This window comes from Panthera tigris, chromosome F3 (assembly GCF_018350195.1).
Source record: "Panthera tigris isolate Pti1 chromosome F3, P.tigris_Pti1_mat1.1, whole genome shotgun sequence".
Lineage (NCBI taxonomy): Eukaryota > Metazoa > Chordata > Mammalia > Carnivora > Felidae > Panthera > Panthera tigris.
In genome coordinates this window covers 21299957-21325738 of record NC_056678.1, presented here as the reverse complement: position 1 = coordinate 21325738, position 25782 = coordinate 21299957, and the positions used below count along the sequence as shown (strand labels likewise).

At 45.1% G+C, this 25782-nt stretch overlaps 1 protein-coding gene and 1 long non-coding RNA gene across 10 annotated transcripts; one reads left to right on the top strand and one right to left on the bottom strand.

Annotated features, from left to right (window-relative positions):
* Nucleotides 1–426: 426 nt before the first annotated feature.
* NPHS2 (NPHS2 stomatin family member, podocin) lies at nucleotides 427–20404 on the top strand. 3 transcript variants are annotated; one of them, XM_042975988.1, is made up of 9 exons: nucleotides 659–813; nucleotides 2394–2466; nucleotides 4572–4675; nucleotides 9006–9078; nucleotides 11173–11255; nucleotides 14526–14729; nucleotides 17405–17460; nucleotides 18943–19021; nucleotides 20126–20404. In XM_042975988.1, the coding sequence occupies exons 1-9, from the start codon at nucleotides 742–744 to the stop codon at nucleotides 20402–20404; spliced, it is 1023 nt and encodes a 340-aa protein (XP_042831922.1). In that variant the 5' UTR covers nucleotides 659–741. The 3 variants fall into 3 exon arrangements, with proteins under 3 accessions (XP_042831920.1, XP_042831921.1, XP_042831922.1); XM_042975986.1 differs by lacking the exon at nucleotides 2394–2466 and having other exon boundaries at nucleotides 427–813; XM_042975987.1 differs by lacking the exons at nucleotides 2394–2466; nucleotides 18943–19021 and having other exon boundaries at nucleotides 428–813; nucleotides 17405–17464.
* Nucleotides 14360–25077, bottom strand: LOC122235806. Of its 7 annotated transcripts, none has more exons than XR_006213857.1 (6): nucleotides 19665–20129; nucleotides 17365–17430; nucleotides 16733–16861; nucleotides 15292–15594; nucleotides 14958–15047; nucleotides 14360–14696 (listed from the first exon to the last, which is right to left on the bottom strand). It is a non-coding gene; the product is annotated as an uncharacterized LOC122235806 (long non-coding RNA). The 7 variants fall into 7 exon arrangements; XR_006213858.1 differs by having other exon boundaries at nucleotides 14360–14693; XR_006213859.1 differs by lacking the exons at nucleotides 14360–14696; nucleotides 19665–20129 and adding an exon at nucleotides 24533–25077 and having other exon boundaries at nucleotides 14755–15047.
* Between the last annotated feature and the right edge of the window lie 705 nt (nucleotides 25078–25782).

Sequence of the window (25782 nt, the reverse complement as noted above, 5' to 3'; positions counted from 1 at the left end):
GACACTAATTCCACTTTGAAAGCACTTGCAAGAGCAGGGCCAGGATATAAAATAAATGAGGGCGAGAGGGGAAAGGCGCCCTGCGGCAGCCTCCAGGGGGTAAGGGGACGCTTGGGAGAAGTTTCTCATTTTACTTTAGGGTTACCCTAATTTGACGACCTATATTCTGTTCCCTTAAGCTGTCTAGCGCCCCCTCGAGGACCACGTCCCTAGTTCCTAGACCGCGCAGAGCGCCACCGCCCCTTCGGCGATCTGCGAGCCTCCGCGGTGGGTCAGGCAACCGAACCTGCCTTACAGCTCAAATCGTCGTCCGTAGAAACGCATGTTGATGCCACAGCAAGCGGCACGCGGGCTTCTCACAAACGCCTCGTGGCCAAGGTCGCGCGAGTCGCCGGGCTGGGCGGGCGGGCGTGCCTCGGGGAATCGCCGTCCCGCCTCCGGGCGAGCAGAGCCCCGCCCCGCGCACCGCCCGGGCCCGCCCACGGTCAAGATGGTCCCTGGTCCCGCCGGCGCGCCACTCTGCAGGGACCGCGATCCCGGGCCAGCTTCCGACGATGGAGAGGAGGGCTCGGAGCTCCTCCAGAGAGGCCCGCGGGAGAGGCGCCGGATCCCCCCACAGGGAGAACAGGAGGGCGAAGACCGAGAGGGGCGGCGGTGGCCGTGGGCGCCCGGACGCCGGGCGGGAGCGGGCGGGGAGCCGGGGGGAGCCCCCAGCGCCCGCAGCCACCGTGGTGGACGTGGATGAGGTCCGCGGCTCCGGTGAGGAGGGCACAGAGGTGGCGGCGCTGCTGGAGAGCGAGCGGCCCGAGGAAGGTAGGGGAGGACGGGGGATATGGGCAGGAAGGTGGGGGGGTATCTCTCCAGGTGGTACCACGGGATGTCACATCAAGTGGAACGAGTCATGGCACCGAGAGCCACCGACGCCAGAGCAACCTCCGGGTCCTGCTCAGATTCCCAGGGAATGAAAGGCCTAAATTGGTTAGGACCCACCAACCCTCCACCAAGTGGTGGGGACCAAAATACATAAGAAATACAAATAACATCAACTGAATACCGTTGGTCTTAGAGGCCAGCCATGGGTGGGAAGCGGAGGGGAGTGTGGTCCAGGTTGGGCACCAGTGAACATGGCAAAGGAATGTGCAGCTGGTTTTCGTGGCTAATGAGTATATGGGCACCTAATTTAAGTGAAGACATTCTTGAGTTGGTGGTTCTACCCGACTATGTAGCTTATTATTCTCTCCTCATCCCCAGTCTTACCTAAAAGTATTTTAAACTTTCTTTGGGATGATCATTTGACAGCAGAGCCAAGGAGAGAAGAGTCAGACCTGGATTCCAACTCAGCTAACTAGCCATGTGATCAGAGGCAGGGCCTTAACCACCTAAGCACCAGGGACAACAACAATAGGTACCTTGGAGGAAAGAGGTGAGGGTACAAGGAGATATGCCATCCAAAGCACTTTGCACAAAGCTTGGAGCAGAGAATATACCAAATTTGCACAGATTCCTTGGAAGAGAGAGGAAAGTTAGACTGAAGGAGGGAATCATAGGGAAATAGATATTTTTGGCTTCTGGGGGTGAAGCCACTCTTAGGAACAAATATATCTGCTTCCAGTCCTTTTCATAATGAATGGAAGAGAAAAAAATCATTACACCTTCAGTGTAGAATGACAAGGGTCTAGAGGATAGTAAATAAGGAATAGTGTGTTGTACTGCTTCCTGCTGGCAATAAAATTTTAACATAATTTCCTGGTTACCAGCAAAACAGTGTATGCTGGAACGTTGAAAGCTATGACTTATGAAAGATTCCTGCAGCTGGGATGCAGTTTATACGGACCGTGTTAATTCTGTTTTGCCCAACTGAGCCCTTTCATCAGTCAGAAACTTCTGGTCATTAAAGGTTTGTTGGGTCAATGCCACAGTATGGATGAGGTTAGAGGTAAGTATTATGCCTCAGACCACATTGGCAGGATAGTCAAGGGAGAAAGCCCCCGCCCCCTGCCCCGTATGGAGTTTTAACTCTGTGCCAGGCACACACTGGGTATTTTACTGAGTATTATCATTCCCATATCACTGATGAGGAAGCATGGTGAGAAATTAAATAACTTACCAAAAACCTACAGCTGGGAAGTGGAGGAGCCAGAATTCCAGAGTAAGGTGGTCTGACTGAAAAGCCCATCCTTGCGTGGTACCACTCCTGCTTTGTGGTCGTGGTCCCGGCACTGCCACCAACCGGCTATGTGGCCTCAGGCAAGTAACGTCGCCTTCGTGGGCTTCACTCAGTTTCTCCAGCTATTAAATGACTGGAGCCCAAGACTCCAAGCAATAGATGAGAAGTCTCACTGAAGGTGAGTCGGCCTTGCTGAGCCCTTGTCTGAACTTTCTGTGGCTTCCAGGGGACAGGGAGCAAGAGAAACAACATCCCCTTCTCACCTAGAGCCACACTCCCATGGCCAGGCTGCTTCGGACGTGAGTAGAGCTTCACCTTACCGAAATGTTGGAGATTCTTAGATTATGTCATATCTAAGGCTCCTTCTGCCTTAACATTTAATATTTCACCATTCACTTAAACCAAATTGAGTATACAAGGAACTCATTCCAACAGAATAATATTTTGTGAGTAAAGCTATAAGCTAGATTTGGAATATAACTGTTAGTTTTCTGTTCACATCCCTAACTACTGTAGGAAGGCATTTTGAGGCCTTCCTTCCCTCCTAAGATGTTATTTTGTCTGTATGTACTTTTATTTATTTTTACTTGCACGGTTACCACTGGCAAATGAAATATATTTATAAACTAATTAAACATGGCAATAACACCCTTACTGCCCCTAAGAAAGAATGCTGTAGAAATTAATATGATGTTGGGGCGCCTGGGTGGCGCAGTCGGTTAAGCGTCCGACTTCAGCCAGGTCACGATCTCGCGGTCCGTGAGTTCGAGCCCCGCGTCAGGCTCTGGGCTGATGGCTCGGAGCCTGGAGCCTGTTTCCGATTCTGTGTCTCCCTCTCTCTCTGCCCCTTCCCCGTTCATGCTCTGTCTCTCCCTGTCCCAAAAATAAATAAAAAAAAAAAAAAAAAAAAAAAAAAAAAACGTTGAAAAAAAAGAAAAAAAAAAAGAAATTAATATGATGTTGCTAGAGTAGCATTTCCCAAAATAGATTGCAAAGGAAATAAATTTTATAGAACATGAATTTCCTTGGAGAAAACTTGCCTGGCCAAGTGTCTGGGAAATCCTAGGTTAAACAAAGCTAAGAATGCTTCTTTACTGCAGGGACACTCGTAGCTTCAGTATGCAGGTGAACACTGGGATACAGTACACAGTATTTCCTAAACTTGTTTAGCCAGGGAACTCTTGGTTTGTGGGGCACCCTGTGGGATTAGTGTTCCATGGGACAGACCTGGGGAACTATGTACTATAGCATTTAGTGCCGACACTAGTTTTGTGCTAGTATAGATTTGCATCTGTTTTCTTCAAGTGATCAATTTGGTGATGACCTTTCCAACTATTTTACAGACGTGGAAATCAAATATTCAAGCCTACCGATTCATTGTCCTCTTTTTTCCATCCCTCAAAAATAGACTTTTCACCCTTCCTAATGATTAGTCACCTTCTAGTCCTCTACGAGGTTTTTAAACTCACAAATCATATCCCTTCGGCCAGTGTCACGGTACCTTGGAGATTAAAATTCTTGAGATTTCCATAACTATTACATTTAACTAATTTTCACTCTCCACTTCTTCAGTCTTATGATTCAACAAATATTTATGGAGCACCTATGTTGTGTCAGACACTATTGTAGGCCCTGAGGATACAATGTAACCAAGACAAGGCCCCAAGAAGCTTGTGTTCTTGAGATTAACTTTCCCTCATACATTTTCCTTTATCACCCAAGTAACCCGGATGTTCTGCAGTCCAGTTCATCATTACTTTGGTAACGACTGTCTGGAGATCCACACCCTGATCCAAAGAAGGGACTCCAATGGAGGAATCCGGACATTTGGGGCAGGAGTGGAGGGGGAAGTAAGCTCAGGGAAGATGAGCCTTTGCACTGGACCAGAGGTCCGGTCTCCTCGGATTCAACACGTGGTACATGAGAAGCATACTTCAGTACTTTTTGTACATCTATGCCATTTCATACATCGATACTATGAAAAATGTCTCATGAGAGTGTTGGTATGAGATTTTATGAGATAGTGTTATGTCTATATAACAGATATAGCATAGTTAGCCTCCCCATTGCATAGATGAGAAATCAGGTTCAGAAAGATCACGTGCCTTGCTTAAGGTCATTTGACAGAAAATGGTGGAGCCAGAACTCGAACCCAGACCTTCCGCCCAGATTCTGTACTTATTTGAGGCACCCCCCGCCCCTTTCCAGGAATCTTCTCCACCTTCCACAGGCCCGCATAGCCCTTCACAGACACGCCCTATCATGGGAACTGACCACTGACATCCACCTCACTCTAAATTTCCAGCAAAGTCTGCCCTGCCCCTAATACCAAGGACTGACCAACAAGTGCTAGTCAGTGAATATGGTAAAGTTCTAATATAATTATTCCCTGACTTTTTTTTAGGTACCAAGTCTTCAGGTTTAGGGGCCTGTGAATGGCTTCTCGTCCTCACATCCCTGCTCTTCGTCATTGTGACCTTCCCTTTTTCTATCTGGTTCTGCATAAAGGTGAGATTCCGTGAGGACCCAATACGTAATCTCCCGGTGCCTCTCACTGACCACACGTCCACGTTTCTGCGGTTTGGTATGTGCCATCTGCTCTGCATGGAATGGCCTTCCGCCCACTTGTCTGCCAGGAGAGCTCTTACTCCTTTCAGACCTTGCTCAAATGTAACTGCGAAGCCTTCCCGGACTCCCCAAGACTGTCATTTCCTTCCCGGTGCTCTCGTGTCTCTCTGCTTTCACATCCATTCTAGCACTTAGCACGTGTATAATCTTTGTTGGCACCCAGTCTCTCCCGTTAGACTGAGAGCCCTCAGGTCAGGGGCTCTGTCTAGGTCATCTGCACTCTGCGACACAAAGATCAACCCAGAATAGATCATGATGTCCACTTCTGGCACCTCCAGGAAACTTCTCAGGCAGCTTCTGTACTATGAACGATGATTCTCTTTGGCCCACGTGCCTGTCCTCAAAGTAAATGAAGACCAAAGACCATGTCTATTCAGGAAGCACGTGCCAAGACAGGAACATAAGTGCAAGGGGTTTATTGGGAGGCATTTTCTATGAAAGACTAAGGGGAGAGAGAATAAGAGTAGGCAAAGAAAGCCTTCAGACAATGATGCGGTTCTGATACCTGTGCTGTAAGAAGTGAAGGGAGGATTGGACAGAAAGAGCCTCAGACTGTGGCACGGCCCCAAGGTCGTGTTGGCCTGAAAGGGAACTCCAGAGCTAAGTTTGCTTCATGATGGGCAGAAACAGCCAGGCCCTAAGACCCCTGCCATTGTTACCAGTGTCTGGAGCTGCTGGGGAAGAGCATGTCCTTGGCTGGAATGCTACACGTGCTGCTGGGGCCATTGCTGATTATACTCCTCACGTTAAGACCTTCTCTTCCTCCTCCTCCGCCTCCTCTCTCTTCAGGAAAGGGTGTTGAATATTGTCCCACACCTTTTCTGCACCCATTGAGATGATCACGTGGTATTTGCCCTTTATTCCATTGATACGGTGTATTACATTCACTGAATTTTGAATGTTATATCAACTGCGTATTCCTAACATAAATCCCACTTGGTTGTTGTGTAAAATCCTTTTCACCGGTTTCTGGATTCAGGCTGCTGGCAGTTTGTTGAGGATTTCACATCTATGTTCATAGGAGATACTGGTCTGCAGTTTTCTTTTCCTGTGATGTCTCACTCTTGTTTTGGGACCAGGACAACACTGGCCTCAGAGAATGAGTTGGACATATTTTCCTCCTCTTCTGTTTTTGGGAGAATCTGTGAAGAACTGATATTACTTCCTTGTCAAATGGATGACACAATTTACCAGTGAAGCCTCTGGTCCTGGACTTTTCTCTATGAGAAATTTTAAAACTACTAATTCAGTCATTTACTTCTAGGTCTTTTCAGGTTTCTTTTTTCTCAAGTCAGTTTTGGTCACTGTGTCTATATAGGAATTTGTCCATTTCACCTCAATTATCTAATTTGGGGCATATAGTTGTTCATAGTATTTTCTTTTATAATCTTTTTTTTTCCCCCTATAAGGACCGAAGTGATGTTCCTGTCATTCCTTTTCATTCCTGTTTTTGGAAATTTGAGTCTTCTTTTTTTTTCTTGGTCAGGTTAGCTAAATATTTGACAATTTTGTTGATCTTTTTGAAGAACCAACTTTTGGCTTAGTTGATTTTCTCTATTGGTTTTCTAATTTCAATTGCATTTATTTCCACTCTAATCTTCGTTATTTTCTTCTTTGTGCTTTTTTTAGGTTTAGTTTGCTCTTCTATTTCCAGTGTCTTAAGGTAGACAATTAGGGTTTTATTTTGAGATATTTCTTCTTTTTTATTATAGGCATCTACAGCTGTAAATTTTCCTCTCAGCGCTGCTTTAGCTGCATCCCATATGTTTTGGTATCTTGTGTTATTGTTTTCACTCAGTCAAAATATTTTCTAATTTCTCTTTTGAGTTCTTCTTTGATCCATTAGTTATTTTAGAGTGTGTTGTTCAGCTTCTATATATTTGCAAATTCCCCAAATTTCCTTGTTAATGATGTCTAACTTCATTCCTTTGTAGTCAGATAATATACTTTGTGTGTAATTTCAGTAGTTTTAAATTTATCGAGGTTTATTTTATGGCTAGCATTTAGTCTATCCTCGAGAGATTTCCTGCATTCTTGAGAAGAAAGCGTACTTCGCTGTTGTTGGGTGGAGTTGTGTGTCAGCATCTGTTAGGTCTAATTTGTGTATCGTGTTGTTCAAGTCTCGTTTCCTTTTTTGTCTTCTGTCTAGTTGTTCTGTCCATGATTGAAAGTGGAATGTTAAAGGGGTGCCTCGGTGGCTCATTTGGTTAAGTGTCCGACTTCGGTTACAGTCATGATCTCACGGTTCATGAGTTCGAGCCCCATATCAGGCTCTGCACTGTCAGTGCAGAGCCTGATTGGGATTCTCTCACTCTCCCTCTCTTTCTGTGCCCCTCCTCTACTTGCTCACACTCTTTCTGTCTCTCTCAAAATAAATTAATAAACTTAAAAAAAAGGGAAGTGGAATATTAAAATCTCCAACTATTAGGGTTGCTTGAATTGTCTATTTCTGTTTTCAGTTCTCTTGGTGTTTGCTTCTTATATTTTAGATCTCTGTTTTTAGGTGCATACATGTTTATCATTGTTATACTTTCCTAATGCATCAACCCTTTTATTGTTATGTAGTGTCCCTCTTTATCACCTATAACATTTTTGTGTGTTTGTTTTAAATTCCATTTTGTCTGGTATCAGTATAGCTGCTTCTGCTTTCTTTTGGTTGCTGTTTGTGTGGTATGTCTTTCCTATCCTTTTGCTTTCCATCTACGTGTAACGTTTAATCCAAAATGTGTCTTCTATAGACAGCAGATAGTGGGTAGCAGGTTCTTTTGAAGGGGGATCTGAGCACCTGTATGGCTGCCATAGAGTCCAACACTAACTCAGCCACGCATTGTGGCGAAGGCTCTCAGGTCCGGCCACTTAAGATGGTAAACCCTAAAAGCCAATTAAGAAGAGCATACTGAAGCAGAATGAGGTATTACATTTGAGCAAGGTCTTGAAGGAGTGAGACTCCTCTTCGTCTCTAGGAAGAATTTGTTTCTTCCAATAAAAGCAGAAAAGAAATAAGTAATGCTAGAGAGCTAAGAAATTGTGGGCGCCTGGGGCCTGCTCTGGAAACCAAATCTAGACATTCATTCTCATTCGTTGTTTCACCAAGCAAGGCAGCGTTCAGGCACAGGAGCTATAAGACTCAGCAGGATCAACAAGACATGGTTCTTGACCCCAAGGGACTTATAGTGGGGAAGTGGAGCCTGTTACCCTAAGAAGAACACTTCAACATGTGTTACTTTTGGTCTCTTTGTTACATTTTAATAATTGACTATTTTGTTTTGAGAGGAACAGAGAGAGAGTGAGAGAGAATCCCACGGAGGCTCTGCGCTGCCAGCACAGAACCTGACGTGGGGCTTGAACTCATGAACTCTGAGATCATGACCTGAGCTGAAACCAAGAGTTGAACGCTTAACAGAATGAGCCACCCGCACCCCTCAGTGGAGCTTTCTAAAGCGGAAAGAGAATGAAGAACGAAAATAGATATGGCTCAGTCACAAATGATCGTTTGTTCATTCAACAGTTCACAGGTGGGGGCATATATACAAAACAACAGACCATGTAAGCTAATGATAAGCAAGCATTAGGACCCAAATCTTGATACTGGGCCAGAAAATGAAGTTTATTTTTGAAGTAGTGTTCATTAACTTTCCTGTCTCTCTTCTAATACAGACATTTCTACACAGAGAGTCTCCCCTTTTGCCATTTACAAAATAACTACACATTTTCAGGGTGCACTTAATTTTTCTAGATACATCACCAATGAGAATAGACAAATTAAAAGCCAATTGAATGATTTTGAAGCAACCTCAGAAAAATTGCAGTTTGAAACAAAATATCACAAGTGGTATTAAAATATACCCTCTCTATTAAATAGCTAATGCATGATACATATAAAAGCTAATAATGCAGAAGTCCCAGGAAAATACAAGATAAAACATGCTGTGATTTTCTTGACTTAGATATGTTGGACATAGTAGAAGTATTTTTTTAAATAATCATGACTCTTTAAACAAAATTCTGTTCATGGGTTCAAAAAAATAACATGTCTGAAATTCTACACTTGCTAAGTGTAGATTTTGGAAATGTAAATATTAATAGAAATTTCTTCTTGGTTCTCAGAACTAAAGTTTTCTGATATTTAGGATCACTCTCTTGCCAAGGCCTTTTGAAGACTTTATTTTTCTTTCTTGGAATGTTTCAAAAGTATAATCTTTCCCTTTAGGTTGTACAGGAGTATGAGAGAGTAATAATATTCCGACTGGGACATCTACTTCCTGGAAGAGCCAAAGGCCCTGGTACGAAACACATTTTTATCCCCCATTGACTTGCCAATTTCTTCAATCCATGCATATTTGTCATATGGACCCCAGATTATATGAAATAACTTGATCCATGGTATTTGCATTTTCTAATCTTTTTAAAGTTTTTAAGTTTATTTATTTTGAGAGAGAGAGAGAGAGCAGGTGAGGGGCAGTGAGGAAGAAAGAGAGAATCCAAGCAGGCTCTGTGCCATCAGCACAGAGCCCAATGTGGGGCTCAAACTCAAGAGCCGTAAGATCATGACCTGAACCAAAACTAGGAGCTGGATGCTTAGCCGACTGAGCCACCCAGGCACCCCTCTGTTATTTGTAGCACAGGTTATGAAAGATTAGTCAGAGAGCATTACCACCAGGTCACAGTGACCAAGAGAGAGGATGGGTGCAGAAAGTCAAATGCCAGGGCCAGGCTGGCTGGAGTAGCTAGTAGGCTTAGGGCCCATGGCTGGGCACTGGTTTGAGCAGAACGTGTATTTGGTTAGAGTGCTGTCAATTCTCAGAGCAAAGCTGAGCTAGTTCAGAATCTAGGGGTCAGACCAAACCATGGGAGATAGGCAAAGTCTAGCATCCAAGTGGAAAATTGGCCTTTGGTTCATGGAACTTAGAAAACATAGACTGAGCACCTCCTGTGTTTTAGATACTATATAACTACCAGGGAGATGGGGGCACCTGGGTGGCTCAGTTGGTTAAGCGGCAGACTTTGGCTCAGGTCATGATCTCACTGTTCCGTGAGTTTGAGCCTGCATCAGGCTCTGTGCTGACAGCTCAGAGCCTGGATCCTGCTTCAGATTCTGTGTCTCCCTCTCTCTCTGCCCCTCCCCGACTCATTCATTTCCTCTCTCTCCCTCTCTCTCTCTCTCTCAAAAATAAATAAACATTAAAAAAAAAAAAAAAAAAAAAAAAAAAACTACCAGGGAGATGAAGGTGGATAAATGAGACATGGTTTCTGATCTCTAGGACCTTACAGTTTAGTAGAGTTGCTCTCCAGAGGTCCGAGCTGATTATGGTACACAGATAGAAGCATGGTTAGTCTATAAAGTCTAGTCATTGGGGTTTAGAGATCCAAGCCAGCCAGGAAGTCATAGGAAGGAACAAAGTCCCACTGTGCATATATTGGAAAGGGTCCAAGTGCTAAGCCAGGAAAACAGAAACAGCAGAGAAGAGAGACTAGACTAGAGGACACAAATCAGAGTTTGACGATTCAGGACAAGCAGATGGGTCTACATAAAAGTAGAACCAGACCCTGTAGCCTAGGACAGCGACCATCTTGTTCTGGTTCTAATTGTCGGCCTCCTTCTTTATTGGGGCTAGAAAGGGCCAGTAGCTGGGCTGCTCCTCAGAGAGGTCCTGGGCTCTGTGAGGTGCTGCTGGCTCCAGTAAGGCTTTGGCGATTGCTGGAGCCCACATTGCCCACTGGCTCTCAGAAAATCTCGATAAATCAATCTAAAACTATTTATGGCCCATTAACCCTGTACATTACATTAAGTACATAAGGAATAATGAGCCAACTCAATGGCTGGTATCATGATATTGCTATTGTGCTACCTCGGGGGCTCACATTTTAAGAAGTACCACAGGGAGTTTGCTGGCTCTAAAGTTTGTCATCTTGGTACGTGCATGCATTCAAAAATAATTTTACAGAGCACCTAAAAGTCACTACATCAGGCACTAAAGCTAGTAATAGTGCATAAGACACTCTTGCTAGGGAGTTCAAATCTAGGGAAGAGGACAGACATGTTACTCAAGATCTGGAGGGGTCAGCACCATGACCGAGGTAACCATACAGCCCATTTTGCTGGGGTTAATCCCTGTTAATGCCAGTTTCCTGGAGTACATTGTAACAGTGCTCTCCTTTCATCCTCAGAAGTGTCCTAGATTGAACAAAAAAATTTATATGGTCACCTTAGCAACCATAAACACATTATAGGGGTGGAGGTGGGATTGCCCAATGATCTGTGTGTATTTGGAGGCTAAGAAAAACAATGCAATATGCAACCTGACACCAAAGAGGTGAACCCCAAGCAGTCTCCCTACTGACGATTCACCTGTTAATTTCCCTGCCCCCTCTTCTAGGCCTTTTCTTCTTTCTGCCCTGCCTGGATACCTACCACAAGGTCGACCTTCGTCTCCAAACCTTGGAGATACCCTTTCATGAGGTAAGCCAAATGACGGATTTTGCTTTCTTTCTACATTTCATATGGCTGAGCTACCAGGTCTGATCCAAGGCAAAATAATATTTAAGCTCAAAAGTAGAAAAGGAAAGATATGGACTATATCAAATTAAGAACTTCTGTGTTTCAAAGGACATGATCAAAAGAATGAACAGGTAATCTATGGAATGGAAGAAAATATTTGCAAATAATATACCTGATAATATTCAGAATATATAAAGAAATCTTATAACTCAACAAGAAAGCAAACAACTCAATTAAAAATGGGCAAAGGACTTTGTGATGGTTAATTTTACGTGTTGGCTTAGCTAAGCTATGGCACCCAAACTTGGTCAAACATATCTGAGTATTGTTGTGAAGGTATTTTTTAGATAAGGCTAATATTTAAATCAGTAGATTTTGAGTAGATTACCTTCCATAATGTAGGTGGGCCTCATCCAATGAGTTGAAGGCCATAAGACTAACCTCCCATTGGGAGGAGGGAATTCTGCCAGCAGACTGCTCTCAGCCTCGAGCTGGAATGTCACTCTTCCTTGGGTCTTCAGCCTGTTGGCCTGCCCTGAAGATTTTGGACTAATCAGCCTCTACAATTGTGTAAGCCAATTACTGTTTCTCTCTCTCTCTCTCTCTCTCTCTCTCTCTCTCTCTCTCTCTCTCACACACACACACACACACACACACCCTAATGATTTAATGATTCTATTTCTCTGGAGAGCCCTAACTAATACAGACTTGAACAGATATTTCTCCAAAGAAGATACACAAATGGCCAACAAACACATGAACACATGCTCAACAGACTAATCATTAGAGAAAGGCAAATCAAAACCACAATGAGATACCACCTCACACCTGTTGGAATCACTACTATAAAAACAAACAATAACAGCAGCAACAAAATAACAAGGGTTAGCAAAGATGTAGAGAAATTGTGTTGTGCACTGTTTGTGGGAAAGTAAAATGGTGCAGCTGCTATAGAAAACAATTCCTCAAAAAATCAAAAATAGAATTAACCATTTGATCCAGCAATTCCACTTCTGGGTACATACCCCAAAGAATTGAAAGCGAGGTCTTGAAGACATATTTGCATCCCTATGTTCATGGCAACATTATTCGCAATAGCCAAAGATGAAAATAATCCTAGTGTCCACTGATGACTGACTGGAAAACAAAATGTGGTACATACAATGGAATATTATACAGCCTTTAAAAGGAAGGAAATTCTGACATATGGTACATCATGGATGAACCTTCAGATCATTGAGCTAAGTGAATTAAGCCATCACAAAAAGACAAATATTCTTAGGATTACATTTATATGAGGTACCTAGAGTAGTCAGATTCATAGAGACAGAAGGTAGAATGGTGGTTGAAGAGGTTGGGGGAAAGGAGTGGGGAGTTGTTTAATGGATTTCACTTCTGCAAGATAAAAGAGAGTTCTGGAGACTGGTTGTACCACAGTGTGACTTGTATAACATACTACTACTGAATTGTATGCTTAAAAATGGTTAAAAGAGAGGGGGCACCTGGGTGACTCAGTCGGTTGGGCATTTGTTGATTTCAGCTCGGGTCATGACCCTGGGGTCATGGGATTGAGCCCTGCATTGGGTTCCATGCTGGGTATGGAGCCTGCTTGAGAATCTCTTCCTCACTCTCTGTCTCTCTGTCTCCCCTCTACCCCTCTCCCCAGCTCACACTCTCTCTCCCTAAAAAAAAAAAAAAAAAAAAAAAAAAAGTTAAAATGGTAAATTGGATGTTACATGTATTTTGCCACAATTAAAAACTAAAAGTAGGGGCGCCTGGGTGGCGCAGTCGGTTAAGCGTCCGACTTCAGCCAGGTCACGATCTCGCGGTCCGTGAGTTCGAGCCCCGCGTCAGGCTCTGGGCTGATGGCTCGGAGCCTGGAGCCTGTTTCCGATTCTGTGTCTCCCTCTCTCTCTGCCCCTCCCCCGTTCATGCTCTGTCTCTCTCTGTCCCAAAAATAAATTAAAAACGTTGAAAAAAAAACTAAAAAAAACAAAAACAAAAACTAAAAGTAAATATCCAGATTTTTGTATTAGTAATTTAGATTTGTGAACTTTTCCTAAATTGTCTCCCACTTTCCATTTGAAGTTCTTTCTCATTCCATCTTTTGGTAAATACAAATAATACATAAATTTTTAAGAGGTTTATATTTGGATAATTAAAGGTAAAAAGGGAAGAAATAAAACTTACCCCTAATCCTATATATATCATATATATACACATACATGGTATATATATGTATATATATATACATATTTATATTTATATCCTACACATATCTAAATTCTTTTTTCTAATGTTTATCCATTTATTTTGAGAGAGAGAGAAAATCCCAAGCAGGCTCTGCACTGTCAGCACAGAGTCTGATGTGGGGCTGGATCCCATGAACCCAGTTATGACCTGAGCCAAAATCAAGAGTTGGACGCTTAACCAACTAAGCCACTCAGGCGCCCCATTCTATATATACCTATAGGTATTGTTATTTTGGAGTGTATCTTTTCAGATTTTTCTATGTGTGTTGTTATATTTACAGACAGGTATACATACCATACTGCTTCATAACATGCCTTTTTCACTCAACACTGTTGTGATCACGTTTGCATATATTAGCTATGTTTCTACCCCTTTGTGTTCAGTGGACACATAGCATATGGATACACCACAATTCCCAATTCCCTATGGTGACTATTTAGTTCTCATTTTTTATGATAATAAGCAACGCTGTGAATGACATCTTTGCAGCTAAATCCTTAAAATATGTCCTTGTGGTAAGCGTCTAAGACGGAAATGTTGAGAATGTGCAGCGTATAGGGCTCTTGGTGTGCGTCGCCAGTCTGCCCTCTAGCGTTCGTACTCCCAGCAAGCAACTCATCAGAGTGCTCGTTTCCCAGAACGTGCTTCTCTTTCAGCATCAGGGTTCTTTCGGCCTCAGGTTAAAAAGGTCTGGTATACAATTAACTGGATGTTTTCGCCTAAGAAAAGTATTCCTGATATTTTTACAAAGCCATTTACAACAGGATTCCTTTAAATTGTGAGTTCTTTATTGTATTTAATAAAAACTGTAATCTTCAAAAACATCTATTTTGAATAAAGCGTGGGCCAATGACTTTTTTTTTTCTTGATATAATCTTACTGAGAAGCTTTCCTTTGAACACATTTAGCTTCTCTATCCCCACCTGGGAAAGGAGCCCTAACATAAGGCCTGTTATCCAAACTCTTTTTTCTGCCCAGGTTGTGACCAAAGACATGTTTATAATGGAGATAGATGCCATCTGCTACTACCGAATGGAAAATGCCTCTCTTCTCCTGAGCAGTCTTGCTCACGTGTCCAAAGCTGTCCAGTTTCTTGTGCAAACCACCATGAAGCGTCTCCTAGCACATCGCTCCCTCACTGAGATTCTTCTAGAGAGGAAGAGCATTGCCCAAGATATAAAGGTACTTAGATAAATTTAACATCAAGTATATTGAAAAAGCTCTTTTATTCATTTCTTCGTTAGCCACTTATTGAAGCATGTGCTATGGAAGCATGTGCCAGACCTTCACTGCTAAGCTGACCGCTAAGGAAGAGGCCGCCAAATTTGACCCTGAGTCAATCTGGTGATGACTAGTCAGTCGCTGCCATAGGTTCTGCTCTTAACCCTGCCCCAGTGGCTTTGGACTCACTGCGAAGAGCTGACAGGCATGGCGGGGCTGGACAGGACAGGGTGGTGGTTATACAGAGATGATCAGGAATGGTTCCTGGGAGCTTACGGCCTAGTTGGGAAAACAGCAAAGTTAAATATTAAGTTCAAATAAGACTTTCAGATCCAAAGAGGTAAGATGTCACAGACCCTTAGTGGTTAATCTCCTGACCAGTCATCTGCATTTAATTGATTGGGGATTAGGGCAGGAACTGGGGAGCAAGAACCACCTCACAAGCAGCCCCATCCAGCCCGCAGACAGCACAGCACGCTCAGCAAACACGCCCGCGGCCAGGCTGGACATCTTTGATTCTTACCGAGACGAGTTGGCAAAGGTGTTGAGAGTGAAAACAAAGCAGGATTCCGGGCAGCCGGCCAGTCACATGGCAGTTACGACCAGTGAGGGACCCTGTCATTGAGGCCTTGAGCCCATGATTGAGTTAGGAGAGTACGAACGTTGTCTAGTCGAACGGAGGACCTCCAACAGCAGAGCCTCAGGGTCAAAGGCGTTGGTAACGATTGCGTCTGATGGGCCCTGAGCGGTCACTAATCTTAGAAGGTGAAGTACCCAGGTGTCTGTGATTTGTCCAACTTGTTACTCATAAAACTGAGATTAGCATCTTGGTGGAAAAGGCGAAAATTAAGAAAACAAGAGAACCAAAAAAGAAAAAAGTTAGAATAAGAAGAACACAGGTAGTTGCTGCTCTGGGATTTCAAAACCACTCTAGCATGGGGGCGCCGGGGGGCTCCATCAGTTGAGTGTCCACTCTTGATTTCGGCTCAGGTCATGGTCTCACAGTTCATGGTATCGAGTCCCCCCGTCGGGCTCTACGCTGACATCATAGAGCCTGCTTGGGATTCTCTCTCTCTGCCTCTATCTGCCCCTCATCCGCGATCACTCACACTCTCTCTCTCTCTCTCTCTCTCTCAAAAATGAACATTTAAAAAAAATAAAATAAAACCACTCCAGCGTGTTCCCCCTCGTCCCCCTCAGCCTTTCTTCCTATTCATCCCTCCCCTCTAAAGGGTAAAGGAAAGGGTCCAGACTCTGGACACACAAGCTTGCCTTTGTTACACTGAATTTTTATGTATTCACACATTTGTCTTCCTGGATTATGGACGCCATAAGGGCAGGGGTCATATTTTATCCATCTCTCTGTTCTCAGCACCTGTCACCGGGCTTGTCCCACAGCAGTCAGATAGTGTGCTTTGGATGAGTGAATGAGTGACCCCACTGTTACTCCCTCTACTCCACCTGGGCAGCTAACCCCGTGCACTCGGCGCCTGGCCCGCATGCAACACTTCATACTTGCACGCATCCTCTTGGGCTGCTTCCCTTCTCCCCGCAGGCAAAACCCTCTTTGTCCTTTAAGACGCCACCTCCTCTTTTCAACATCCCTTCCTCTCATCACCCCAACCCTCCCCCCGCAGATTAGCCAGCCTCCTCAGGGCCCTCCATGCACGAAGCTAGCTGACTGTGTAGCCACTAAGAAATCATCAGAAGTCATTTAAAAGGAAAAGTGTGGGTCCACATGCGGAGCTCCGTCCCCTCCCCTCCTTTCCAGAGCCCACAGTTGCCTTTCTCCTGCCTTGTGGGTCTGGGAAGTGGGTGCCACTGGCAGGAAGGAGGCACCTGTATTTAAATGACAGCCATTTGGGAGACAGTAGACTCTGGTTTCTCTAACAGATGCATCTTAAAACAGATTTTAACAACTACACCATCTGTATCGGTTTCCCACGGCTTCTGTAACAAATTACCACAAACTCAGGGACTTCAAATGATGCCGGTCTAGTCTGTTACACTTCCGAAGGCCAGAAGTGCCAGATCAGCTTCACTGGGGCCAAAGTCAAGGTGTCAGTCAGCAGGGCCACTTCCTTCTGGAAGTTCTGAGGGGAGAATTCGTTTCCTTGCATTTTCCAGCTTCTCTCAGCCCCCTCTCCCCCACCTTCCCCGGCTTGCGGCCCCTTCCTCCGTGTTCACAACCCATCACTCCAATCTCTGCCCCCAGAATCACGTCACCTTCTCCTCTCCTGTAGTCACACCTCCCTCTGCTTTCCTCTTAACAGGACACTTGTGACTGCATTTGGGGCCCACTGGGAAGACCCAAGATACTCTCCCCATTTTCAGATCCTCTAACTTAATCCCATCTGCAAGGGCTCTTCTGGGGTAACATTCACAGGCTCTGGGCATTAGGACACGGTTGTCTTTGGAAGCCACTATTCAGCCTACCACACCATCTTTAATTCCACAAATATTTGTTGAGTGGCACCGTGCAAAGTTAAGCAACTCTTTGCAAGGTACGGCAATGCTAACACAAAGTCCTTTCAGAGGAAATGTACTTCCTCAGTACAGAACAAGGGCCATGAGGGCGTAGAGGTGCTCCCCTCACCTGGAGGTTCTCACTGACATCTCAACTCTTCCCTCCACAGGTGGCCTTGGATTCAGTGACCTGTATCTGGGGAATCAAAGTGGAGAGAACAGAAATGTGGGTAGGAAATTAACCAGGAAAGATAATATGATAAAAGGAAATGTGTTGGGGTTTTTTTTTAATAATTTCAAAAATTATTTTCAGTGAGTTGAGTATTATTGCCACATTAGCATAAATTTGGAAAAAGGAAAAAATTACCCAGTACTCATAGCCATAACAGAACCACTGTAACATTTAGGCAAATTCCTTTCATGGATTAAAAAAAATTTTTTTGAGATAAAATTCACATAACATAAAAATGGACCATTATAACCGTTTTAAAGTACAATCAAGAGTTATATTTTCACAGAGTGGTGTAACCATCACTACCATCTAATTCCAGAATATTTTCATCAGCCCAAAGAGAAAACCCACACCCATTAGGCAGGAACCCCTCACTGCTCACTTACCCCCTCAGCCTGACAGCACGGGTCTCCTCTCTGGATTTGGCGGTCCTGGACATTTCATGCAAAGGTAGTCATATATTATATGGCCCTTGGCGTTTGGCTTCTTTCACTTAACATATTGTTTTTAAGGTTCCTCCATGGTGAAGCAGGTATCAGCACGTCATTCCTTTTTATGGTCAGATAATCCTCCACATCTGGCTTATCTACTCATTTAGTCACGGACATTTGGGTTGTCTCCACTTTAGGACTATTATGAACAACACTGCAGTGACCGCTCAGGTGCAAGTTTTTGTGCAAACACGTTTTCAGATACAACCAGGAATAGAATTACTGGACCGTACGGTCACTCTGTGTTTAACTTTGCCTGGAACTGCCAAATTGTTTTCTGTGTGATTTTCATAGTTTCAGATAGGGTAAAAATACAATTTTGTATCTTTTATGTAATACATTAAGTATTACTCTTGTCTGGTCAGTTCTACTCTTTTCAAAATCAATTCCTTTATAAACTTAGATGAGTTCCCTTATTCTTAATAGTATGGCCCTTCAAGGCCGTGTTTTTTCTTAAAGGTTATGTGCTTTTTATCTTTTATTTATTTGAGAGAGAGCACGTGAGTGGAGGAGGGGCAGAGAGGGAGAGAATCCCAAGCAGGCTCCATGCTGTCAGCACAGAGCTCTACGTAGGGCTCAGTCTCACAAACCATGAGATCATGACCTGGGCCGAAATCAAGAGTCAGACACTTAACCGACCGAGCCACCCAGGTGCCCCAAGACTGTTTTCAGTATTCAAATTTAATAGCTGGGATTTAGCCTAAACTGTAAGTGGGAAAGATCGTAACAACCCATCAACCAAAAAACGTGTTCTACTTGTCGAGAAAAAGCCACAGCTCTACGGTAACATCAGCGACAACAGCAGTCTGCATTTGAGGCGCTGACTTTTGAGATGCTCTCCCCCGCCACTGTCTACCTCAGAGTCTAGGGACAGCACACCCCGTGGAGCGGTCCGAATTTGCTGCGCAGGTGGCCAGCCTGTAGGAAGCCCCGGCTGCTGCAAGCAGTGCTGCATACCCACGTGCCCACTGTCTCTCTCTTCCAGTAAGGATGTGAGGCTGCCGGCCGGGCTCCAGCACTCACTGGCTATGGAAGCCGAAGCGCAGAGACAGGCCAGAGCGCGGGTGAGCCAGCGCCGCGCCCGCTCTCCAGGCCTGCTCCTGCAGAACATGTCCCCTTTGCTTCCTCACCTCCCATCCGTGCAGGAGCTGGGAGGACGCTGGCTTGTGCCCCCCACCCCACTCTATTAAAACCATCTCTCTTACGCCCTCTCTCTGAAGCTACTGGTAACAGTGACCACCTCCTCCTTCTGGAGTCTTGCCTTCCCTCTCCTTAAGGGCGTCTCTCCACCCTTCATCCCTCTTCTCTTGTGCTGCCGCCTTTCCCTAGGGAATGCCAGTCACCCGTCACCTCTATGTGAATGACACCAGACCTGTGTCCCTACCTCTGTGCGAGCTGTGCAGGGGTGACCGTGATGAGGGCTCGGTTCCCACAATGCCAGAGCCGAGGGAAGGCTGCGCGGCTCGCAGCCTCCACGCGGCCACGCCAGTGAGTGGCACGGATGTGGCTGCCGGCAGCTCCCGAGGACCGAGGTGGGGGTGGGGGGACGGGTGTCAGGAAAAGGAAAATGAGGACAGAAGGAGAGACAGACGTCTCTTAAAGAACAGAAAGCACGTGGAGAAAACCCTACCACAGAAGAGGTCAGTAACCCCAGAGTGTGGAGAGGAGGAGGAGGGAGGGAAGGAAGTGGTCCTCTGGGCAGAGTACCTTCCCGATCTCTGGGTCGTCCTCTTTGTCCATTGGACGGTGGCATTTGGATGGTGAGCTGGGTGCTTTTTCTTCTGAAGTGCTTACCGTTCATTTTGCCCCAGTTAGGAGTCTCCCTTTCAGGCTTCCACGACCTTGCCTAGAATGCCGGCCAACTTTTTCTCAATATGGCAAAATCCTACTAATCTTTCAAGGCCCAGCAGACACAACAACTCCCTCAACACTTCACTCTGCTTGTCAGGGCCCTTGACAGATTCTGCCCTAAATTACACCAGTAGTATCACCTGTCTCCCCTGGACCAGATCCTTGAGAAACAGGGCAGCCTGCTCTGTGCCTGACAGTGCCCGTCACCTACTAGGTGCTCCATGCTCCATGTTTGCTGAGGAACCCTGAATAGTGAGGAAAGCCTTGGAGGAACAGGAGGAAAAGTCACTTTGCTTCTCTGCACATCCGTTCTCTAGGTGATCGCTGCGGAAGGGGAGAAGGCCGCCTCCGAGTCCCTGAGAACAGCAGCTGAGATCCTAGCGGGCACTCCGGCTGCCGCTCAGCTGCGATACCTCCACACGCTCCAGTCCTTGTCCACAGACAAACCTTCCACAGTGGTTTTGCCTTTGCCGTTTGACTTGCTGAATTTCCTGTCTTCTCCCAGCAACAGAGCTCAAGGAAGCCTCCCCTTACCAAATCCTTCCAGACCTGTTGAGCCACCAAATCCTAAAAAGAAAGACTCTCCCATGTTATAGGAAGAGCCAAGGGTAATGTGACTGGAAGGGGCCTGACTTATAACAGCCACATCCCTGAGTGAGGCACTCTGTCCTCACCTCCTGCCCTTTCTTTGGTTGCCATATGGAATGCCCTTGGAATGCACACAGTCACAATTCAGGAATCTGCATGAGAAGACAATGAGATGATGTAATGACAGAGAAACCATCTAACAGGTTTAGATGGATCATTGAATCAGAGTAATTATGGGAAAGAGCTTTAGCCAACATTCGACTTTGGAAAGAATTTTGCGTCTGTACAGGGCTAAATTTTGACTTCCGAAGATGTAGGTCAAATGTGCTCCGTAGCCCTTTCTACCTGCCCCTATTATTGTGTTCATCACACTTTACTGTAATCTTGTACTTAAGATTCAGGCTTCTCTCCAACCATACTATGAACTCCTCACAGGCACGTCTTGGTCATTTTCTCCCTGACCACACTCAACCTTGTATGTTCTACCCTATATTCACATCTAACCTTGATAATTGCACCATAGTGACACTTGAATGTTCCTGAGTAAAAGAAAAAAAATAAGATACACTTGGTCTGGATATAAAGTTTACACCTAATTAAAGAATTTAAAAGGATTTCTTTTTATGGAGTCTCCTTTAAAAAAAAAAAAAAAGTTTATGGTGGGGGGGCGGAGAGGTAGAGAGAGGGAGAGAGAGAATCCCAAGTAGGCTCCATGCTGTCAGTGCAGAGCCCATCATGGGGCTCAGTCTCATGAACCGTGAGATCATGACCTGAACAGAAACCAAGAGTCAGATGCTTACCTGACTGAGCCACCGAGGCACCCCTGGAGACCTCTTTAAAATAGAGGAATAGGGGTGCCTGGATAGATCAGTTGGTTAAGCATCCAACTTCATCTCAGGTCATGATCTCACAGTTCATGAATTTGAGCCCCGCGTCAGGCCGCATCGGGCTCTGTGCTGACAGCTCAGAGCCTGGAGCCTACTTTGGATTCTGTGTCTCCCTCTCTCTCTGCCCCTCCCCCATTCACTCTCTGTCTCTGTTTCTCTCTCTCAAAAATAAACAAACATTAAAAAAAATTTTAATAAAAAAATAAAATAGAGAAATAAAAGGACAAAAGCATTTACCTGATAGATGTTGCTTCAAATCTGAAGAAGCATCTCTGTAAACATGGGGCTGATGTATTCTCAGTATAGAATTTACCAGCTTGCTTATTTCTCAAACAGCAATGACATTATGTGATCCATACATGCTCTGAAGTATTCTCTTCTAGTACAGATAATCTTAAATATGAATATATTCTTGTAAGTCTTAGTGTCTACTAACTCGTCTTACACAATTAGTGTAAGCTTCTCCTGTGTGCTTGTCTTACACAATTAGAAATATGTGGCTACAGAAAAGAATTAGCCAAGTAAATAAGAAAGCGTGCTGAGGTATATGGCAAACCCTCTAAAGACTTAAAAAAATCAATAATATTATAAAATCTTACACTACAAAAATACTATTAAAATCGTGCATGTTAGTAAAATGCTACTTATAATGGGAACTTCCATGTTGCTAGTATGGAAAGAAATGGTAACTATTTGGTGACTGCTCTGTCCTTCAGACCACCTGTTTCCTCTTCATGTTAATCCAAGGTTATTACTTTACCTTGGAGATGTGTTCCTGCCATCCCTGAGAACTTTAAACATTTTAGTAAACACACCTGTAAAGGGTTTTTGTTTATGAAGTTAGCCCATAAAACCCAACCGAGCATTATTTCACAGAGAAAATGTATCGTGAATAGAATAGGAATGGACCTAGAAATATGAAAATATGAATGAAATAGGAATGGACCTAGAAACTTTTATAGCATTTTGTCCATCAGGGACAGGCTGTTTCCCCACTATGTTTAAGTAACAGAAACAAGGCCCAGGATCAAGGATGCTTTACCTTTTCTGTTCTCTCAATCACTTCTACATTTCTGCCCTCTCCACCAATCCTCCTGTCCTCCAAAAACAAAAGACCAGAAACTCCCTAGCAGTACCTTATTATATGGCAGTTGCAATGATGCCAACCTAGGGTCGTCTGGGTTATACACCTCTAAGCTGCCTCCTCACCTCCATCCACAGCTGGGAAAGCACACACTCTAGCCCAAGCCTGTGTGCCCGAGGGCTTTAGCCAAGCAATGCGTCTTCCCAAAATTAGGCAGAACCGTTAGATGATTTGTTTTTAGTTTTTATTTATTTTGAGAGAGAGAGAGAGTGAGAAGGGGCGGGGCAGAGAGAGAGAATCCCAAGGAGGCTTCGCACTGTCAGCAGGGAGCCCGACGTGGTGCTCGAACTCACGGACCCACAAGATTGTGACCCGAGCCAAGATCAAGAGTTGCACGATTAACCAGCTGAGCCACCCAGGAGCCCCAGAACTGTGAGATCATTTCAAAACCTACACATGCACGGGTGCCTGGGTGGCTCAGCTGGTTGAGTGTCCCACTCTTAACTTTGGCTCAGGTCGTGATCTCACGGTGGTGAGACTGAGCCCCACGTTGGGCCCCATGTTCAACAAGCTTAAGGTTCTCTCCCTCTCCCTCTGCCCTTCCCCAGCACACTGCGCACATGTGTGCACTCTCTCTCAGAAAAACCCCAAACGACCTAAATATTCATGCAACCATGCCCAATTCATTTATTATTTTAACAGCTTATGTGATCACTCTATACTGAGATGGTAACTTTGAATTTTGTTTCAAAAGGCTATTTCATCCAGTTCTGAAAAATATTTTTTTTCAATATATGAAGTTTATTGTCAAATTGGTTTCCATACAACACCCAGTGCTCATCCCAAAAGGTGCCCTCCTCAATACCCATCACCCACCCTCCCCTCCCTCCCACCCCTCATCAGCCCTCAGTTTGTTCTCAGTTTTTAAGAGTCTCTTATGCTTTGGCTCTCTCCCACTCTAACCTCTTTTTTTTTTCTTCCCCTCCCCCATAGACTTCTGTTAAGTTTCTCAGGATCCACATAAGAGTGAAACCATATGGTCTCTGTCTTTCTCAGTATGGCTTATTTCACTTAGCATAACACTCTCCAGTTCCATCCATGTTGCTACAAAGGGCCAGATTTCATTCTTTCTCATTGCCACGTAGTACTCCATTGTGTATATAAACCACAATTTCTTTATCCATTCATCAGTTGATGGACATTTAGGCTCTTTCCATAATTTGGCTATTGTTGAGAGTGCTGCTAGAAACATTGGGGTACAAGTGCCCCTATGCATCTGAAAAATATTTCCACATCTTCTCAAAAGAAGTGTCCCTCCCTACTCCCAGTGACCATACTTGGTTGTGGGGGAGTGGCAGTACTGAAAGCCACAGATTGACTAGTCTCGACTAGAGTCAATGGAAGATTCTGAAAGCCAAAGGAACAGGCAAAACTTTAAACCAGCAGAAGTGCCAAGATATAAAATATGGAATCCAAGAGGCCGTCAAATCCAAGTAAGCCAAAAGCAGGTCATGAAATACGTCAGGGCCTAAGGTATGGTGCCAGAGAGAGGAAAGCAAGCACTGAGGAGGCAATAGATAGGATGAGAGTTGAGGGACGTTCTGCATGATTTCCGAGAGTACCTAACCATTGAGGGTTTGCAGTTTGCTTTTGTGGACCAGCCAGGGCGCGGTCATTGACGGTCCAGCCCATTTACAGGACCAATGGCAATGAGAGCACCCCTGAAGTGGGAAATATTTCTCATTACCATTGTGTTGGCCCACACCCATCCCAACTACTGGTTCTTGCAAAGAAGATGGCATCGAGGGCAGTTGGTCACTTTTCACCACATACACATGGCTCCTGATCTCAGGCTGGCAGATGTTGGCATAAGTAACGAAGGAGGAGGCAGGGTCGTGCTGATTCAGGTATAACCAGAGCCAGGAACAGAACAATGAGGAGGGAGTTCCAGGGTAATAATGCGATAATGGCTTTTATGACCCGTAAGAATTCCCTGCAGCGTGGTTCCTCTTGGCAAAGCCAGATTTACCTACATGTCTGGGGAGTGCCTGTGCCACCAGCCCCTGGTTGGTCGCCTCTGCTGTCTGGCTCTAGTCAACATTTAAATTTCTCACTAGTTCACCAGAGGGCACCTTCCGGGTCTGCTCGAACAGCCTGTGACTTACCTTCCACTATTCGTTGGCTGTTGGGATGGGATGGGAGTGCTTGACGGTGGGAAATGCCAAGGCTAAGTTGCTACGAAACTGCCCTGCGGGAAAGGGTCTAGTGATGGTCAAGGGGAAGTTCTTCAGGGCTGGTGAGGCTTCAGTGCCTCCTGCGAGTCCCAGCAGCAGTCTTCTCTTGACACCCAGGTGCTGCGTTCCAGCTGGTTACTGATCTTGAGCTGATGGCTGGAGGACAAGCTGGACAGTACAATCCAAAACCAAGATATGCGCTAGGGAAGAGTTTTTCTCTGGAAATTTCACATTAACAGAGCAGCAGTGCCTTAGTTAGTTCAGGCTGCTCTATAACACAATACCATAAGGTGGCTTCCAAACAGCAGAAATTTCTCATTTGAGGCTGGGGAGTCTGAAATGAAGATGCCAGTCGACCCGGCGAGGGCCCAATTCTTGGTTCACAGACAGCTGTCTTCTCGCCGTGTCCTCTCATGGCATAAGAGGGGAGCTCTCTGGGGTCTTTGTTATAAGGGCGCGAATCCCACTCGTGAGGGCTCCACCCCGTGACCTAATCATCTGCCAAAGGCCCGCCTGCTAACACCATCGCATCGGAGGCTAGGATTTCAATGTAGGAATTCTGGGGCGACACACGAATTGAGCCCATTGTAGGCAGCAAGCTGATAGAAGGGGAGATGTTCCAGTCTGGAGCTGGAGTCCACTGTGACCAATACAACATGGCTGTGAGAGCGGGACAAGTCCATGACAAGTTCTGTGCCAGTGCTATTCCAGGGCATCTGGCGCTTGGCAATGACTCTTTAGTCTGTCTAGACCTGAATTTATTGTGCAGGCATGTGACTTAATGGCTGGTGTACTACAGGTTGTTGGTCTCCACCAGAAAGAAGTCATCTTTAAGGAGGCTTTGCAGGCTCTCCTTAAAAACTTCAAGGGCCACCCTAGCTCACCAGTAGTAGCAGGAAGGTGCTGGAGGCCTGCAGTTTGGACTCCCCTAAATCTGGGAGGCCCGCCGGGTCATTCTGCCTATGCCTTGCATCCTGTTTCTTTGAGGGCCATTTCTGGATGGCTGAGTAAGTATAGTTCCCCTTGTCACATTGTTCCTGGTGGCTACCGTGTTCTCTGGCAGAGTCTACTGGGTCTACAAAGGTTCTGATGTCCTCTAGAATTTTGTGTCAGTGCATTTGCTCTGCGGTTGAGCTGAGCAACAAGTAGAGGGTATGGAAATCAAACCCTCTAAAAAGAGC